Raw genomic sequence first — 17,797 nt, 5'->3', positions numbered from 1 at the left:
TATGGACCAGGTGCTGGAAGGTGGAATTGGCTTGAGTGGATAGTTTGAGGCCGGCACGAACATGTTGGGCTGACTGGCCTGTTTCTGTGCTGTACTTCTTCTATGGTTCTAAAATTATGTCTTTATCCTCACGATAATAAAAATAGTTTTAAACTGCACATATTGGGTATATTTCCTTGTGCAATTGCAAGTTGGAGAAATTGTGCACAACCATATGTATGTAATTTGACAATCACTGAGCCTACTTTGTTTTGAATCTATGCTTAGTAACAAAAGTGCAGCTGTGGAGTTTGATGGACTTATGACATGATTTTCAATTAGTTATTTAGATTTCCCCTACCTGTGTGAATATTGATGTAAGAATGTTTAATGGGTTTGTATGCAATTCTTTTTACTCCTGTTTCAGTTGAGGTATTTAGTATTCTAAGCAGTGTGATGCAAAACATGGGGCCTATTCTTGAATATGGGGGGATAAAATCCACCCTCTGCTGAACACATTTCTTTTTCGTCAGGTCAGCCATGGTTCAGAGGGTCGCTCTCTCGCCTCTTGAGTCGGAAGGTTGTGGGTTCAAGTCTCACTCCAGGATTTGAGCACAAAAACCTCGTCTGACACCCCAGTGCTGTACTGAGGGAGTGCATGTCCTTCAGTTACAAGAAATGGGATCAGCATTCCAAATGTATGCCCCTGACACACACATCTGTCTCTCCAGCACTTTCTGTCACACGTGTACAGCTCTGTGCTGTCAGGCTACCTGTCTGACATAAATCTTGGATGAGTTGTCATCATTTCTTGCAAAGTCGGTAGGACTGAAGCCATCACTTAGAGCAGCAAAGGCTAAGAGGAGATTTGACAGATGAAGGTTCATTTCACATCCATTTAACCCTATTGAAAGAAACTACTGAAGTTGAAGATGAAACAATTAAGAACAATTGGCATTATTTACCCACATATTTTTTAAAGTTGTCTCTTCAGTGTGTTTGTTTTATATCCATATTGATATAATTTTTAACTTTTGCACAGATCCAACAGTATTAACAGTATTCTCACTAACATAAATTTGAGACATCAATTAACTAAAATGGAAAAAATTCAGTTTTCACAGAAAAATATTGCACATTAAATCAGATTGACAGACTTCCTGGACCAAAGGATTGGATACAGATTCTCCAAGATCAAATTAAACTAGCAAGAAAGCGCTTAAAAAGAGGTTCTGGTAAGTAAAGGTATTCTGTAATCTCATATTACTGAAGAAGTGGGTTTGATGAAAGGGTGAAAATCTGGTACTTTTTGAATGGAACTGTGTGTTCACTTTCAAACATTGTGAAATACCATACTATACATCAGAATATATGTAATGTTACCTGGCTACTACAAAGTCCCCATGAATTCTACAAAAAAAAGATTCTGCATTGGAAAAGTAAGATTTATTCTGAGAAATAGGAAGGAATAATAGATGGCAACATCATCACATTTTCCTTTCACTTCTCTGCAGTTGTAGTAAAACTTTAATTATTCGGCTTGATTCTTTGTGCTTCCATAAAATGCTGAGTCCACCTTTGTTGGGTGATTTGGATGTGGGGGTGGGGAGCATGATACTGAAATTTACTGTTGACAAAAAACAAGGGGCATGAAACACTAAAATACTTCAGGGCACATTTAGGTTAGCAGATTGGCAACAGGTGCAATATAATGCAGAGAAATGTGAGGTAAAGCATTTTAGTATGAAACCAAGGAATGAGCTTCTACCACTGTACTGCGAGATCCCACGACAGGATCTCCGAGAACCTCCCTAACTTGGCTCCAGTAGGTTCAGGCTTCTAATATTCAGGTGTCTGGGCTACATGTGTGGGTGTCAGTTGAAGACAGAGTGAGCCTATACTGTCTGGAGTTAAAAGAATGAGAGGGCTTGATATGATAGATGCTGAAAGGCTCTTTCCCCTGGTTAGAAAGTCTAGAACTAGGGGGAATAGTCTCAGGATGTAAGGGGGTCAGACATTTAGGACTAAGATGAGAAAGTTTTTCACACAAAGGGTTGCAAATATTCTCTATCTCAGGGCCGTATGGCCTACTCTTGTTCCCATTTCTTATGTAAAACTGGGCTTGGTTATAATGTTGAATGTTGCATGCTAACAGTAAATTTTTGCACGCCTTACTTTAAATCTTCAAATTATTTCCATAGAAAATCATAGTAGTCTGATCCGTCTAATTATTTTCAACCTCTGAATTAGGTACGTATCTAACTCATTTTGTACTGTTGTGTTTCTAGTCCTGGAACCATTTGAATCCAGTGCGAAGATTGGAAGTAATTTCATTCTAAATACAGGTAATGCTTTACCATGTTTGTCATACCTGAACACGTTTCAGAAACACTTGTCATTCTGTTACAAATTACTATATTTTTTCAAACCAATGGCTCCTCATGTTATTCGTAACAAAAGATGCATTATGCAAAGGATCTAACATGAACCTTAGCTAACAATTAGAAATTGTGGAATTATTTCCAGACGAAAGAAGGACCCGATTAATTCATGAGTGCTAATCACACACGTAAATTTCATATTCCTCACTGAGTAGAAATTACATGTTTTTGTTTTCAGACATGGTTACTGAGACCTATTGGATGCTCAGGCCAGTATTCCTAATAGTTGGCAATGAGCCATACTGCTTCTCACCTCTATCCAGTCCTGATTTTTTTAAAAAGTTCCTTTTGTGGGAAATGCATAGCTCAGTTTGATACAAAATAAAATGTGCTTTAGCAGAAACAGTAAGAAGATTTCAGCACTGATCCTCAGCTTGAACAAAGTCAGATGTTGAGATGCTACAATCATTTCTGGACTAGGAAGTGAAAAAATCCACTATGGCTCCTGCTCCTAATCACTATACATTAAGCCCCTACTACAAAATACAAGTGTGTGCATCTGATGTGAAGGGAGAATTGGGCTCAGGAAGATAGCTTCCAACATTCAGTTGAGGCTGTTGCATATAAAGAATGACTACTGGAGCACTGGTAAAACTGTATCTTAGAAAAAGTCAGTGCTCTACTGTAGCGGGGAGAAACACTGGAAAAAGAAAATAAACAGACACATTAACAAGGTTTATTTCTCTCTGGCTCGGTATAAAGATAATGAGAAATGCAGTTTCATCAGAATTCAGCCAGTACGTAAAATTAAAAGGAGAAATGCAGATTAAAATGTACTGTTGCAATAATATTTGCATTTATCCCGCTGAAATGTTTCAAACCACATTACACAATGAATTACCTTTGGAGTACGATGCCTGTCATATATGCAAACACAACAATGTCCTACAAAACATAACGTGATGAATCAGTGGTTAATTTCTTTTTGATGGTGTTGGTTAAGGGAGGAATGTTTGGTCAGGAGAGTTATGGAGAGTCTGTAGCGCAGAAACAGGCCATTCGGCCCAACTGGTCTATGCTGGTATTTATGCTCATACGAGCTCCCTGCTTTTCTCCAAATAGTGCCATGGAAATCTTTAATATCCGAATGAACCAGCAGAACAGGGAGACGGGACCCTGGTTTTAACATTTCGTCTGAAGCTCCATCGATGCAAAACTCCTTCTGAACTGTACTGTAATATTACCATAGAGTACATGTTGAAACCCTGGTGTTGGGGATGCAATCCAATTGCTTGATGAACAATCCTCTGCAGACAAAACTAGAATGGGTCTGTGGTCAGGTTGTTTACAAGTGTAACAGAGTAATGAATTGTTGGGTTGCTTTGGAGGAAGTAAAATACAAGTTTCTTGTTTTCATGCACACATTGAGAACCCATGGTCAGTTATTGCCTGTCAAGAAGGGAACTTTTTAAAGGTGCAGCCATTAAAATATACTTTTTGCAATGCACAGGGATTGCATTCAAAACACCCCTAACATGCATTGGAATGCTGACTCCAGGAGACACCTTGAGTTAGAACTTGCTTTGCAAATTGCAGTGTGTGATATTTCTTTGATCGTGTATACGCCTGTGAGTGAGAACACAGACCAGGACATAATTAGAGCATTCCAGCCTCGAGCCCAAGTGTGGACACAGTCTTCACCTTCCCTGACTTCCTTCTTAGGTGAGGACATGCAAGGTGGCCTCCTCAGAGGGGATCGAGGCTCAAAACTTGAGTCTGTTCACTTGTAATATGTGTTGTCATGTCCTGCAAGGAGTATAGTCTTAAGATTAACTTTTCTGATAGCTCCTGCTGTCATGAAGGTGCTTCCATTATTAATATTTTTTGAGGACCTGTGTTTAAAAGATTGTGAAAACTGGTTCATTTGAAAGATTGAGGAGATGCCTGGATTTGCTTTTGTTTAAAAGGGTTACTGGAAGAACACATTGAATTTTTTAAAAAAACACACTTACTGGATGAGACAATGAAGTGCTAAATAAACAAAGGAGCCTTGCTGGCCAATAGAGTTGTTTACAGACAAGTCACATGTCTAGGTTTATGGTTGTCAGGAGTTTTGGTTTTCTGATTTGGCTTGGACTGTTTGAATGCTCAGTTGGTGTATAGGCTGCTAAGAGAAGCCACCCAACTCATTTTGAAAAATCTTCTGAGAATCCAGTGTGATAGCTGAAACCACTGATGCAGTAATTCTCCCAAAAAGCCTGCAAGACTACTCCTCGTGTCTCCTGAATAGAACTGCTCCAGAAAGATCCCAGTGACAGCTGTCTACGTGCACCTGGACGCCAGATCAAAGGCCATCTGGAACATTCCATATCTTATCCTTTTTCTTCAAGAATTGACAATAACTTGGCCAAAGTATTTTTTTTTTAAAGTTGATCTCCACAGAGCCAGTTTTATCATTTTTCTTTTTTTTTCTTTAACCGGTGTGTGTTAGGTTATTTTAGAATTGTGGATATTTATACTTCCACATTTCAAACTGTGTGTTAATAAGCTTTACATCTTTATTCAATAAGTCTTGTTTTATAATAAATCAATAATTTTGTTTATTAAAGAAACCTGGTTGGCAGATTTTTATTCTGGAAATTAATATAGATTAAGTATATAATTGGCCATATTGGTAACTGGATAAAACATTTAAGTATATGTTGTGACCAGTGGAGTAGGGGAACTAGAGAAAGACAGTTCAATCCTCCAACCTTGGTCGTAACACTACTTAAAACCAAAAGATGCAGAAGGATCACAAGGCTTCACAATACTATATTTAATATTTAAAATAACAAAAGTTAAATGTCCCATCAATCTTTTTGATTCATGCCTTTGTTACCTCTAGACTTGACTACTCCAATGTTGGTCTCCCACATTCTACCCTCCATAAACTTGAGGTCATCCAAAACTCTGCTGCCTGTGTCCTTACTTGCACCAAGTCCTGTTCCCCTGTCACCCTCTACTCGCTGTCCTACATTGGCTCCCGGTTAAGCAAAGTCTTGATTATAAAATTTTAATTCTTGTTTTCAAATCCCTCCATGGCCTCGCCCCTCCGTATCTCTGTAATCTCCTCCAGCCTCACAACCCTCCGAGATATCTGCAACTGGCCTCTTGAGCATCCCCTATTTTAATGGTTCCACCATTGGCGGCCGTGCCTTCAGCTGTCTGGGCCCTAAGCTCTGGAATTCCCTCCTTAAACCTCTCTACCTCTCTTTCTTCCTTTAAGACACTCCTTAAAACCTACCTCCTTTTAACCAAACTTTTGCTCATCTGCCCCAATATTGCCTCATGTGGCTTGGTCTCCTATTTTGCTTCATAACTCCTTAGCACCTTAGGACATTTTATTACGTTAAAGGCGCGATATAAGTTGTACTTGAAGAATTAGGGAAGAGATCCTTCACCTGATTGGGCCCAGATTCCTCCAGGTGAGGCAGATGATTGCAATACTGGAATAAAAACAAGAAATGCTGGAAGTACTCAGGAGGTCTGGCAGTATCTGTGGAGAGACCTGCCAGACCTGCTGAATATTTTCAGCATTTCTTGTTTTTATTTCAGATTTCCAGCATTTGCAGTATTTTGCTTTTATTTTAGTGCAATACTGGAAGATGGGAACTGATCAAGCAACCATAGAAAGTGTGCTACTACACAAAATTACTCTTCTGATAATGAATGTACAGCTAAGGAGCTTGGAAATATCGAGAAGAGATTTAAAGTAGATTGCCAATGATTAATATAAATGTCAGTAATCAGTTTGATTTGCAGAATGAGTTTTATTTTTGCAGGTGGCGATATTTGTGTTCGGTATTTGTTTGACGATTCCACCATTCATGCCCTTTCACTGAAGTGTCATCTTGACTCAGTTGATACTGTTCTAACCCCTGCATTGGAAGGATTTGGGTTCAATCTCCATGTAGGCCTCAGCAATTATTCTAAGTGAACAGCTCAGTCAGTTCTGTGGGAGTGCTGTATTGTTACATGAGACTTTAAGCTGATGTGGATGGATAGAATTCCTTAGCGATATTCAAACAAGAATAGAAAGTTCTCCTGATCAACATTCCTCCCTCAACTAACATCATCGAAACAAGTTCTCTAATCATTCTTTTGTTTCTGGGACCTTGCTGTGTCCAAATTGGCTGTCATATACGTTACATAACAGTGGCTGCATTTTAAGAAAAATCAGTTGGTTATAAAGTGCTTTGGAATAACGTGAGGACATGATAAGATGCTTTGTAAATGCTGGTTCATTCCTTTGTGCCCGTAAAGAAGTAACTGTGACTATTAAAGGAAGAGCTGTTCCCAATAGTCTACAAGAAACACTCAAAATCACCTTTTCCATTCTTAACTAGTTGTGCATAAGTTACAGCATTTGTTAAAACCATATAGATACAGCAGTTATTCAAGAGGCGTTTCCTTCTCCAAGGCATTGATTTTTTTTCCTTCAGTGAAACACATTTTCTGGACTAGGAAATTTCCCGATCTGTACTTCTCCATATGTTAACCTTCTCTGGTACACTGCTTTAACAGTTAACGGAATTGTACTGCAGATTGGTAGAAACCTGCAACAGAAAATTAGTGAATTCTCCAAAATATTTTGTAGTTAACAATATTTCAATGCTTAAAAGTGGTTTTTAAATCAGTTAAACTGATCTACCACATCTTATGGATGACACAAGAAAGAACATATTAGACCATCAATTAGGACAGACAGGCACTGCTGGTTACAACTTCCATGTCAAAAGACCTTTGGCATCATGTGTCTCTGAAGCTTTTGTTCACAGCTCGCCAGGTATGGGTTGCTGGAACTGTGATTCAAGGTAGGGAGGTTCAGGATGTGAGAGAAATGAAGAGGACAGCAGACAAAATTCCTTATGATAAAGCACTTGGAATTGTTCTCAAAGAATCCCAGAATGGTTAAGCAAAGAAGGAGGCCATTCAGCCCGTCGTGTCTGCGTCGGCTCTCTACAAGAGCAACTCGGCTAGTCCCGCTCTGCCACCCTTTTCCCCGTCGCCCTTGAAATTTTTTCTCGTCCGATAATTATCCAATTCCCTTTTGAAAGTCACAATTGAATCTGCCGCCACCACACTCATCAGGCAGTGCATTCCAGATCGTAACCACTTGCTGCATAAAAAAAACTTTTTCCTCATGTTGCCATTGGTACTTTTGTCATTCACATTATATCGGTGTCCTCTAGTTCTCAGCCTGGACATCTGTATGTATGGCATTTAACAGGGAGGAAAACACTAGCTGAATTTATTTGCATATAAAACTACTTCATGAAGTATCATATCTCTATGTATTCATTCATAATTAAGTGCAGTATCCTGTATAGTACTTGCTCTTTGAGATGCTTTCTCCTTTTAACTGTCTCCCAGTTGACCAGCTCTTGAAAATAATGGAAATTCATGGCCTTTCTTCGTCAGAAAATATTTTAGAAATTTTGTGTTGTTTGGGTTGTTTGACTCAATTAGCTGATTTTTTTTTCTAACACTGAAATGTGTGTTTTGTTTTAGGAGGGAGCACTAACGCAGCCAGCTCAAGTGACATATGGGATGCTTCAGAATCGGTCCGTACAGTTCAGATGTGATGTTTGGACAGCTGTTTTTCTAATGGAACGCGATCCTTGTAGTTGGATCAAAGGCAGTCCTTTACTCATTCATATTCATTTTCTCTCTCTCAATGCCTCCCAAGGCATCTACAAAATCAGTTGTGATGTTCCTTTATGAATCTTTCATTCATTTAACATTCAAAGTTAACTATAATATTTTTCTGATAAATCTGTATTTATTTTGTTTGAAATAACCATTTTGTGCTGCTGTCAAGAACACTGTAAAGAAGTTGCTACTGGACATTACAAAACGGGCACAGAATTCCTGATAATTCAACAGGTAACACCAAACAATTTTTTTAATTGAAGAATTGTACAGAATGTGCCAAAGCAACTTTTCTTCTTGCATATAATTCAAATTGAGTTCCATATTCAGTGGTTTCCCTAAAGAGTACAAATTCATCTAGAACGGTCAATGTGAAATGGGCAAGAGCAAATTGGCAGCCTGTTTTGCACTCAACCTGATTTTTCTTTTCCTTTGACCTATATCACCGTTTATTGTCACAGGGTCAATTCCTGGAAGTCCCTACCTTGCAGCACTGTGGATTAAACCTGCACAGTGCCAACTGCAGCGGTTCAAGTGGAAGGCCCACCTTCTCGAACGTAACTTGAGATGGATAGTAAATACTGGCCTTGACAGTGACTCTCACATCTCAAGAATGCATATATATTTTTTAAAAAGCCACACTAGACAAGTTTATACACGTATACCTTCACTAGCAATTGTAATAGCATAATAATTAAGAACGATGCCTCTTCCAGCATAGTTTCAATTTCTTTTACTTGTCATGTTTGTGAATTGTTCAGTAGATTTTAAGTGAGGAATCTGTGATAACTGTGAATTTTAAATAGCAGAACCAGTATTATGCAATTACTACTGACCCAGATTAGTATTTAATCCAGCTCCTCTTAGCTATCAGCAGCACTGAAAACAAAATGGGCACATTTCTCTGAAGATGCTGTTCAGCACCAACCATGTTCAGATGCTCAGACATTGAGTGTGATTAAAAAGCAGTTTAAAAGAAAGTGCTTGCTTGACCGATTGATTTTACTGACTAATAGTTGAGGGAAAAAATGTGTATTAATTATAATAACTGTTTGAAAATAATTTATAATGGTAATTTGTTTTTCAGAGGCTCATTTATTAATTGTCATTAGATTTTAAAACTGAATTCTTTCAATTTCGATCTTTTTAAAAAAAATCATTTTATAAGATCATTGAGGAATGTAAATAATTTGGATTTTTATTAGAAATTGTGAAATCGGTTGAAAACTGGAGCAAAAATTATTGTAATATTGTCAGTTATAGTTTTAATATGTAATACTTGTAGCAATTTTTATTATAAAGATGAATATAACTTAATAGCTATTTCTTGTGTCACTTTATTGATGAACTGCTAAAGCCTAGAAATTACTATTTACCATAATACATTTGCATAATATTGCTTTGCCTGCACGTTAACAGAAATGTTAATTCATTTTAATGCCACTATTTAAATAGCAGGTAGTAGAATGTCTTCCTGTGATTTAATAGTATAAGCACAGTTGCCTGTACAAAAGGTAACACCAGTAAAAATAATCATCTCTGTACATGATGCTACAATTTTGTAGTAGCTTTGACCATATTGGCTCATGACCTTTGGGAAGGACACTGTAATCACTGGAACGCAGAAAACCAGTTGCATTTGGTCCTGGTCCATTCTTAGGAAATAACTTTAAAGATGGCCTTTAAAGTTTTAAAAAGCTTAGATCTTTTTAATTCTGCACACTTTACCTTTCCCTCCCTTTCCACACACTATATCTCTTCCCACTACTTTACTTGACACCAAAATGGAATTGCCTGGGAACGCTTGCCTCTTGTGACTACTGTCAGTGCTATCTATGATTAATAATAGGACATACATTTCTGAAAGTGAAGACTGATACCATTTTTGTTCTCCCATCTCACCTGGAACTCTAGAAGTTTACAGCACAGAGAGACCATTTGCCCCTTTTCATCTGTGTTAGCTCTTTGCTAGAGCAATCGCAAGCTAATCCCATTGCCTTCCTGCCATAATGCTGTATCTTTCTCTGCTAAGAAATATACTCAATTTTCTTTAAAATGACGTCTGCTTAAACCACACTGTAGAAAAGCATGGTTTATGGCTTTAGCGACCTGCATTCACACTTTATAAATTGTGTATTTCAACCTCCAGTCTCGTGGTTCATCCATACCATTCAGCATCTTTCTATAGAGTGTATACTCCCATTTTGTTTGTGTTCCCAAAATGTATTATCTCACAGTTGGCTGTATTGCATCTGACACCTTTCTGCTCATTCTATTAACCTATCCAAGTCCTCCTTACTTTCTCTCAGAAATCCACTGAAAAGTAAACAGCTGATTTACTTCTTTCAAAACTAAAATTTTTCATTTTTATAAAAATGTCTCACTGGAACATTGCAGAGCTGAGGGAGCATTCTGAATTCAGACCCAAAGACAGATGGAGGAGCCGATTGGATCAGGGCCAAAGGTGAAGCAAAGGCCGACCTTTTAAGCTTCTTTCACCCCGACATAACTCCAGATCATGTCATCTTACAGGATGTGAAATCTGCTGTTTGGGGGAATAGGTGGTCAGTTAGTGGAAGATAATAAAACTAAGCCAATTTAAAAATAAAATGTAGCGCACCCAAATGACTCAGTAGTCAAATACTCTGCTGTCATGCTGCACAACACAGATGGAGAAAACCCCCAAGTTCAGTCTATCGCAAACGAAAAAAAGTTTTGCATTTATGTAGCACCTTTCACATCCACCTGACATCCCAAGGTGTTTTACAGCCAATGAAGTGTAGTCATTGTTGTAATGCGGGAAATGTGGCTGCCAATTTGTGCACAGAAAGCTCCCACAAACAGCAATGTGATAATAACCATATAAACTGTTCGTGATTTAAAAAAAAAATTCATGGTGATTAAGGGATAAATATAGGCCAACATACCAGGGATAACTTGCCCTGCTCTTCTTTGAAATCATACCATGGGATCTTTTACATCCACTTGAGACAGTAGATGGGGCCTCCATTTCACATCTCATCCAAAAGACAACACCTCTGACACTGCACCAGTGACACGAGGGAGTCAGGTAAGAAATTAGCAAGCAGGACCTCAAAAGTAGTAATCTCAGGATTACTCCCAGTGCCACGCGCAAGTGAGAACAAAAATAGAAGGATAAGACAGATGAATGCACGGCTGGAAAGTTGGTGCAGGAGGAGAGCTTTAGAATCTTGGGACATTGGGACCAGCTCTGGAGGAGATGGGGCCTGTACAGGCTGCACCTGAACAGAACCGGGACTAAGTTCCTTGCGGGACATTTTGCTAGTGCTGTTTTATTTATTTATTAATACAGCACTGAAACAGGCCCTTCGGCCCACCGAGTCTGTGCCAACCACCAACCACCCATTTATACTAATCCTACACTAATCCCATATTCCTACCACATCCCCACCTGTCCCTATACTCCCCTACCACCTGCCTATACTAGGGGCAATTTATAATGGCCAACCTGCAAGTCTTTGGCTGTGGGAGGGAACCGGAGCACCCGGCAAAAACCCACACAGTCACAGGGAGAACTTGCAAACTCCACACAGGCAGTACCCAGAATTGAACGCAGGTCGCTGGAGCTGTGAGGCTGCGGTGCTAACCACTGTGCCACTGTGCTGCCGTTTAAACTAGTTTGGCAGGGGTATGGGGACCTGAGGGTAGACTCAGTTGGGACAAAATCAGAAATGAAAATGGAAGGCAGAAAATTAATGGATGAGTCTGGAAGACCGAGGAAACAAAGAGTAGAAAATAAGTTTGGCAGTGCTCAAGGGTATCTATTTCAATGCAAGTATAGCAAATAAAGCAGATGAGCGGAGGGCACAGATAGAACCGTGGCAGCATAATATAGCTATCGGAGAAACATGGCTAAGGAGGGACAGGAATGGCAGCTCAACGTTCCTGGTTGCAGGGTTTTCAGACGTGATAGGGAGGGGGATAATAAAAGAGAGGGAGTGGCAATTTTAGTCAAAGAAACAATTACAGCTGTGAGAAGGGATATATTGGAAGGTTCACCAAATGAGGCCATTTGGATTGAGCTAAGGAACAAAAAAGACCCCCAAACAGTCAGAGGGAGATAGAAGATCAGATATGTAGGTAAATCTCTGAGAAGTGCAAGAACAATAGGGCAGTAATAGTAAGGGATTTTAACTACCCCAATATTAACTGGGATAGTTTTAATGTGAAAGGAATTGAGGGAGCAGAATTCTTGAGATGCATTCAGGGGAACTTTTTTGACCAGTATGTAGCAAGTCCAACAAGAGACGGTGCAGTTTTAGACTTAGTTTTAGGAAATGAAGATGGGCAGGTGGAAGGAGTGGCAGTGGGAGAGCATTTTAGTGGTAGTGATCATAATTCATTCAGTTTTAACATAATTATGGAAAAGGACAATGATAGAACAGGAGTTAGAGTTCTTAATTAGGGCAAAGCCAATTTTACTAAGCTGAGGAGTGATTTGGCGAAAGTGGACTGGAAACAGCTAGAAGGTAAATCAGTGTTAGAGCTGTGACAATCAACCAAAGGGGACATTCAAGGGGTTCAGAGTAAACATGTTCCCACAAAGAAAAAGGGTAGGACAGCCAAATCTAGAGCCCCATGGATGTCCAGAAAGCTGAGAGGAGTATAGAAAATGGAGGAGTGAAATCAAAAAGGAAATTAGGAAAGTTAAGAGAGGGCATGAAAGAATATTGGAAAGCAAAATCAAGGTGAACCCAAAGATGTTTTATCAATACATTAAGAGTAAGAGAATAATTAAGGAAAGAGTAGGGCCCATAAAAGACCAAAAAGGTAACCTGTGTATAGGGGCAAAAGATTTTGGTATGGTTCTTAATGAATACTTTGTGTCTGTCTTCACAGAAGAGGGGGACAAGGCAGATATTGTAGTTAAGGAGGAAGAGTGTCAAGTGTTGAATGTGATAAACATAGGGAGAGAGGAAATATTAATGGGACTAGCATCTTTGAAAGTTGAGAAATCACCAGGGCCAGATGAAATGTACCCCAGGCTGTTAAAAGAAGCAAGAGAGGAAATAGCAGAAGGTCAGACCATCATTTTCCTGTCCTCACTGGATACAGATGTGGTGCCGGAGGATTGGAGAACTGCTAACGTTGTACCTCTGTTTAAAAAAGGAGCAAGGGATAGACTGAGTAATTACAGGTCGGTCAGTCTAACCTCAGTAGTGGGCAAATTATTGGAATCTATTCTGAGAGACAGGATAAACTGTTATTTGTCGAGGGACGATCTTGTTTGACCAACTTGATCGCATTCTTTTGAAGAAGTAACAAGGAAGATAGAAGAGGGTAGTGCAGTTGATGTAGTCTACATGGATTTTAGCAAGGCTTTTGACAAGGTCCCACATGGCAGACTGGCTGGCTAAAAAAATAAAATCCCATGGGATCCAGGGGAATGCAGCAAGGTGGATACAAAATTGGCTCAGTGACAGGAAACAAAGGGTAATTGTTGACGGGTGTTTTTGCAACTGGAGGGCTGTTTCCAGTGGCGTTCCGCAGGGCTCAGTACTGGGTCCCCTGCTTTTTGTGGTATATATTAATGATTTGGATGTAAATGTAGGGGGCATGAGCAAGAAGTTTGCGGACGACATAAAGATTGGCCATGTGGTAGATAGCGAGGAGGATAGCTGTAGGAAGATAGTGATGGTCTGGTCAGGTGGGCAGAAAAGTGGCAAATGGAATTCAACCTGGAGAAGTGTGAGGTGATGCATTTGGGGAGGTCAAACATGGCAAAGCAATACACGATTAATGGGAAAATACTGAAAAGTGAAGAGGAAGTGAGGGACCTTAGAGTGAATGTCCACAGATCCCTGAAGGTAGCAAGACGGGTCGATTAAGGTGGTTAAGAAGGCATATGGAATCCTTTCCTTTATTAGCTGAGGTATAGAATACAAGAGCAGGGAGGTTATGCTGGAACTGTATCACTTATTGGTTAGGTCACAACTTGAGTATTGTGTGCAGTTCTGGTCACCTCATCACAGAAAGGATATAATTGGACTAGAGAGGGTACAGAGGAGATTTATAAGGATGTTGCCAGGACTGGAAAATTGCAGCTATGAGGAAAGATTGGATAGGCTGGGTTGTTCTCCTTGGAACAGAGAAGGCCGAGGGGAGATCTGATTGAAATGTACAAAATGGTAGAAAAGTTAGAGGGGAGATGAGGAAAAGCCTTTTCACCCAGAGGGTGGTGGCAGTCTGGAACTCACTGCCTGAAAGGGTGGTTGAGGCAGAGACCCTCAACTCATTCAAAAGGAGTCTGGATGCGCACCTCAAGTGCCGTAATCTGCAGGGCTGCGGATCAAATGCTGGAAGGTGGGATTAGAATGGGTGGATCATTTTTCAGCTGGCACAGACACAATGAGCCAAGTGGCCCCTTTCTGTGCCTTAAACCTCCTATGATTTTCTAAGATCTAACATAGTCTGCCATTAGACTTGCCCGTAAATGGTTGGGATGTGGTAGGAATATGGGATTAGTGTAGGATTGGTATAAATGGGAGGTTGATGGTCGGCACAGACTCGGTGGGCCGAAGGGCCTGTTTCAGTGCTGTGTCTCTAAATAAATAAATAAATTTTGGCTTTTAAATTTTTTGCACAGCAAGTTGCTGAAAGTGCGAACTGATAACAGCGTAGCGAGGGAAACCAGGCATCTGCGACCGGAGTGAGAACAGGGTAAGCAACTGTGGCTCTCAGTCAATCAGGATTATGAAATAAGAACAGACGAAGAAGTGTAAATTAGAGTCAGTGAATTCAATGTCAGTTCAGGTACAGTAAGCGAAATAAAGAGAGGGAAAGAAATATTGGATTGAGAGAGATTTAAAAAAAGACTGAAGGGAAAAGTAAGAAAAAGTTTTAAATTATATTTTTAAAATCTCCACCATCAATTAAAACATGAAGGAATGGGACTCCACACTGGTAATAGTTATTTGTCAGTGCTGGAGAGGTTTATTGACAGTAATTAACAGTTATCACATTATTAAAAGGGGATTTGTGTTGAAATTATAGGACTTAATTTTATGTGATGAGTTTACTTTGTATCTACTATACAAGTACAGCAATCTCACACTATTCAATGCATTTGAATGGTGAGACAGACAGAGAGATGCTATTTTTGCGACCCTGATGGCGGAGTGGTGCAACAGGGATAGCAACTCTTGGATATCTGCATTGAACTGTGCACCTGCCCACCACCTGAAATTGTTGTACCATTTCTGCCATTAGCCTCACTGTTATTTTGACAGCAAATTCTGGCCCTTCCTAGTTTACTTATGCAAGCACTTGTTCTTGTATACTTTAGATGTGACTCACTGGGCTATAAATTTGATGCTGCCGCACTCGTTTCACATTCAATTTACGTAAAACAGGTGACTAAGCATCCAATATGGCAGAGGGTGTGCAAATAATCTTTCCATGCCAAAGGTGTGCCGACTGCCATTTGCAAATATGTGGCCTAATCCCTGTTTGATACCATCTTTGCAAAGTTTGTCAGTTACTGACTGCAGTGTGGAGAGCCCAACTCAGCAATAATCCAGATTATTTTTTGAGAAGCCCAGACTTAGCTTTTCAGGTCCTAATGGTGTCTCGATTTAGATATTAAAAGGAGACTGAAGCAGACAGGCATTTCTGACGTTTAATGGTAAACCCCCATGAAAGTGGCAACTGGGCAATTGTCAGCATTAACAGGGCATGAAGGCTACAACCTCATTTTGAGGCCATTACTGTCTTGTTAATATTGATTTTGGTAAGCTAAAATTGACAGTGCTTTTTGATTTGTCAAGATGTGTCCAGGTTCTTATTTCATTCATTGACAACAGCTTAAAGAGAGTAGTCACTAATTGGCCCAACTCTTTTTCCTTAGCTATCTTTTAGATGCTCACCCATTGTGAACATATTTCTCTTTACTGTATTTAATTTTTGCTGCTCTCCTTTGAAAGTTAGCAACCAGTGCTCCACTGATCACTTGGATAAGCAGCTGGAGTCATTTTGATGTTCCGCAATTTTATCAGTTGGTTCCATCTCCATCCTGCTCTATATTTTCCCTCTGCACCCCATAGTTCTAAAGCCCCTAAGGAGTAACATTTGTCTTACAATAGATACTTTTAGTGATTTTTATTTTATTTACTTCAGAGGGCAGTTAAGAGTCAACCACATTGCTGAGGGTCTGGAGTCACATGTAGGCCAGACCAGGTAAGGACAGCAGATTTCCTTTCCCAAAGGACATTAGTGAACCCGATGGGTTTTTGCAACAATCGACAACAGTTTCATGGTCATCATTAGACTAGCTTTTTTTAAATTCCAGATTTATTAATTGAATTCAAATTTCACCATCTGTCATGGTGGGACTTGAACCCATGTTCCCAGAGCATTAACCTGGGCTCTGGATTATTAGTCCAGTGACATTACCACTATGCCACTGCCTCCCCAATGATAAGCTGTTCCACGTTCATGTTTTTACAAGTACAAAAAGTTAAACTAGCACCAACTTCTAAAAGAACCTTCTGAAAAGTTGTTAAAACTGTCAACGCCTCCATGGCTGCCATTATCTTGATCATAATTAGATCAAATCCAACTTCAAAAAGAAAAATATTTATCCTGCAGCAAGCTTACCTATGAATAATCAGTGAATCTCAATTCTAAACGTATCATAATGCTTAAAAATGGGAAAAGACCATTAAGACCAACCAGCCTGTCCTTGAGAGTTTACTTGCAGTAATGGTGTTGTTGTTTAGGAAATCCAATGCCTTGCTATTGGTCTCTCTCCAAAGATGGGTTTTACCTATTGGTGTTCTCACAATACACTTCAATCTTCTCTCCAAGAACACACTGAATTACCAACTGAAACCATTAATGTTGTCCATTTCAAAAGGTATCCCGTTACTTTATCTCATACGTGTATTACCTTTTAGTGAAAAAGTTCTGCCTAACTTCCCTTCCTACTCCTAACATCCTAATTATTGTCTTTTCGAGCATTTGAATCCTTTGACAGAGTGAAGATTTTGCCAGGATCAGCTTTGTCAGTGCTCTTCATAAACTTGAAAACTTCAATTTGGTCACTCCAAAACTTCCCCTTCTCCATAGGAACATGTCAACTTCCTTTATCCTTCCTCAAAATTTAAGCTTTTGATTCAAAATGCTACTTTCTGTACCCTCTTAAAGGCCATTCTTCAGCCACCGTTAATTATCTTCAATCAATTTCTTGTTTAAAGCCTCAGCTTAATTCCTTTGTGGTCAGGCTAATGTTAACAATGAAATAAACTCAAACAGCAGAAAATGCTGGAAATACTCAGCAGGTCAGACTGCATCTGTGGTGAGAGAAGCAGAGTTAATGCTTCAGGTCTTTATTTAAGATTTCCAGCATTGCAGTTTTTTGCTTTTGTATCAAAAAAGTTCATCCTGTCAATAACAAACCTTAAAAATTTAGTGCAAGTACGTGAATTAATTTTTGACTATTTTAGAACATAGAACAGTACAGCACAGTACAGGCCCTTCGGCCCACGATGTTGTGCCGAACCTTTAACCTACTCTTAGATCAAACTAACTACCTACCCTTCATTCTACTATCATCCATGTACCTATCCAAGAGTCGCTTAAATGTCCCTAATGTATCTGCTTCTACTACCACTGCTGGCAGCGCATTCCACGCACCCACCACTCTCTGTGTAAAGAACCTACCTCTGACATCTCCCCGAAACCTTCCTCCAATCACCTTAAAA

General features: G+C 39.5%; 1 protein-coding gene and 1 long non-coding RNA gene across 3 annotated transcripts in view; one reads left to right on the top strand and one right to left on the bottom strand.

Moving 5' to 3' along the window:
- Positions 1-9,371, top strand: part of bend7 (BEN domain containing 7) — a 63,642-nt gene extending 54,271 nt beyond the window's left edge. Inside the window, exons 7-9 of the mRNA XM_068059559.1 lie at positions 1,095-1,214; positions 2,268-2,324; positions 7,914-9,371. Of these exons, the coding sequence (XP_067915660.1) occupies positions 1,095-1,214; positions 2,268-2,324; positions 7,914-7,987 (251 nt within the window). The 3' untranslated portion in view covers positions 7,988-9,371. The remainder of the gene's footprint in view (positions 1-1,094; positions 1,215-2,267; positions 2,325-7,913) is intronic.
- LOC137384897 (uncharacterized) overlaps positions 5,968-17,797 on the bottom strand; it is a 32,897-nt gene continuing 21,067 nt past the window's right edge. For both annotated transcript variants that reach the window (XR_010977699.1, XR_010977698.1), the window contains exon 3: positions 5,968-6,958. This is a non-coding gene — a long non-coding RNA (uncharacterized lncRNA). The remainder of the gene's footprint in view (positions 6,959-17,797) is intronic.

Source organism: Heterodontus francisci, chromosome 27, assembly GCF_036365525.1.
Source record: "Heterodontus francisci isolate sHetFra1 chromosome 27, sHetFra1.hap1, whole genome shotgun sequence".
In the NCBI taxonomy this organism is placed as follows: domain Eukaryota; kingdom Metazoa; phylum Chordata; class Chondrichthyes; order Heterodontiformes; family Heterodontidae; genus Heterodontus; species Heterodontus francisci.
This window is presented reverse-complemented; position numbering and strand designations above follow the sequence as displayed.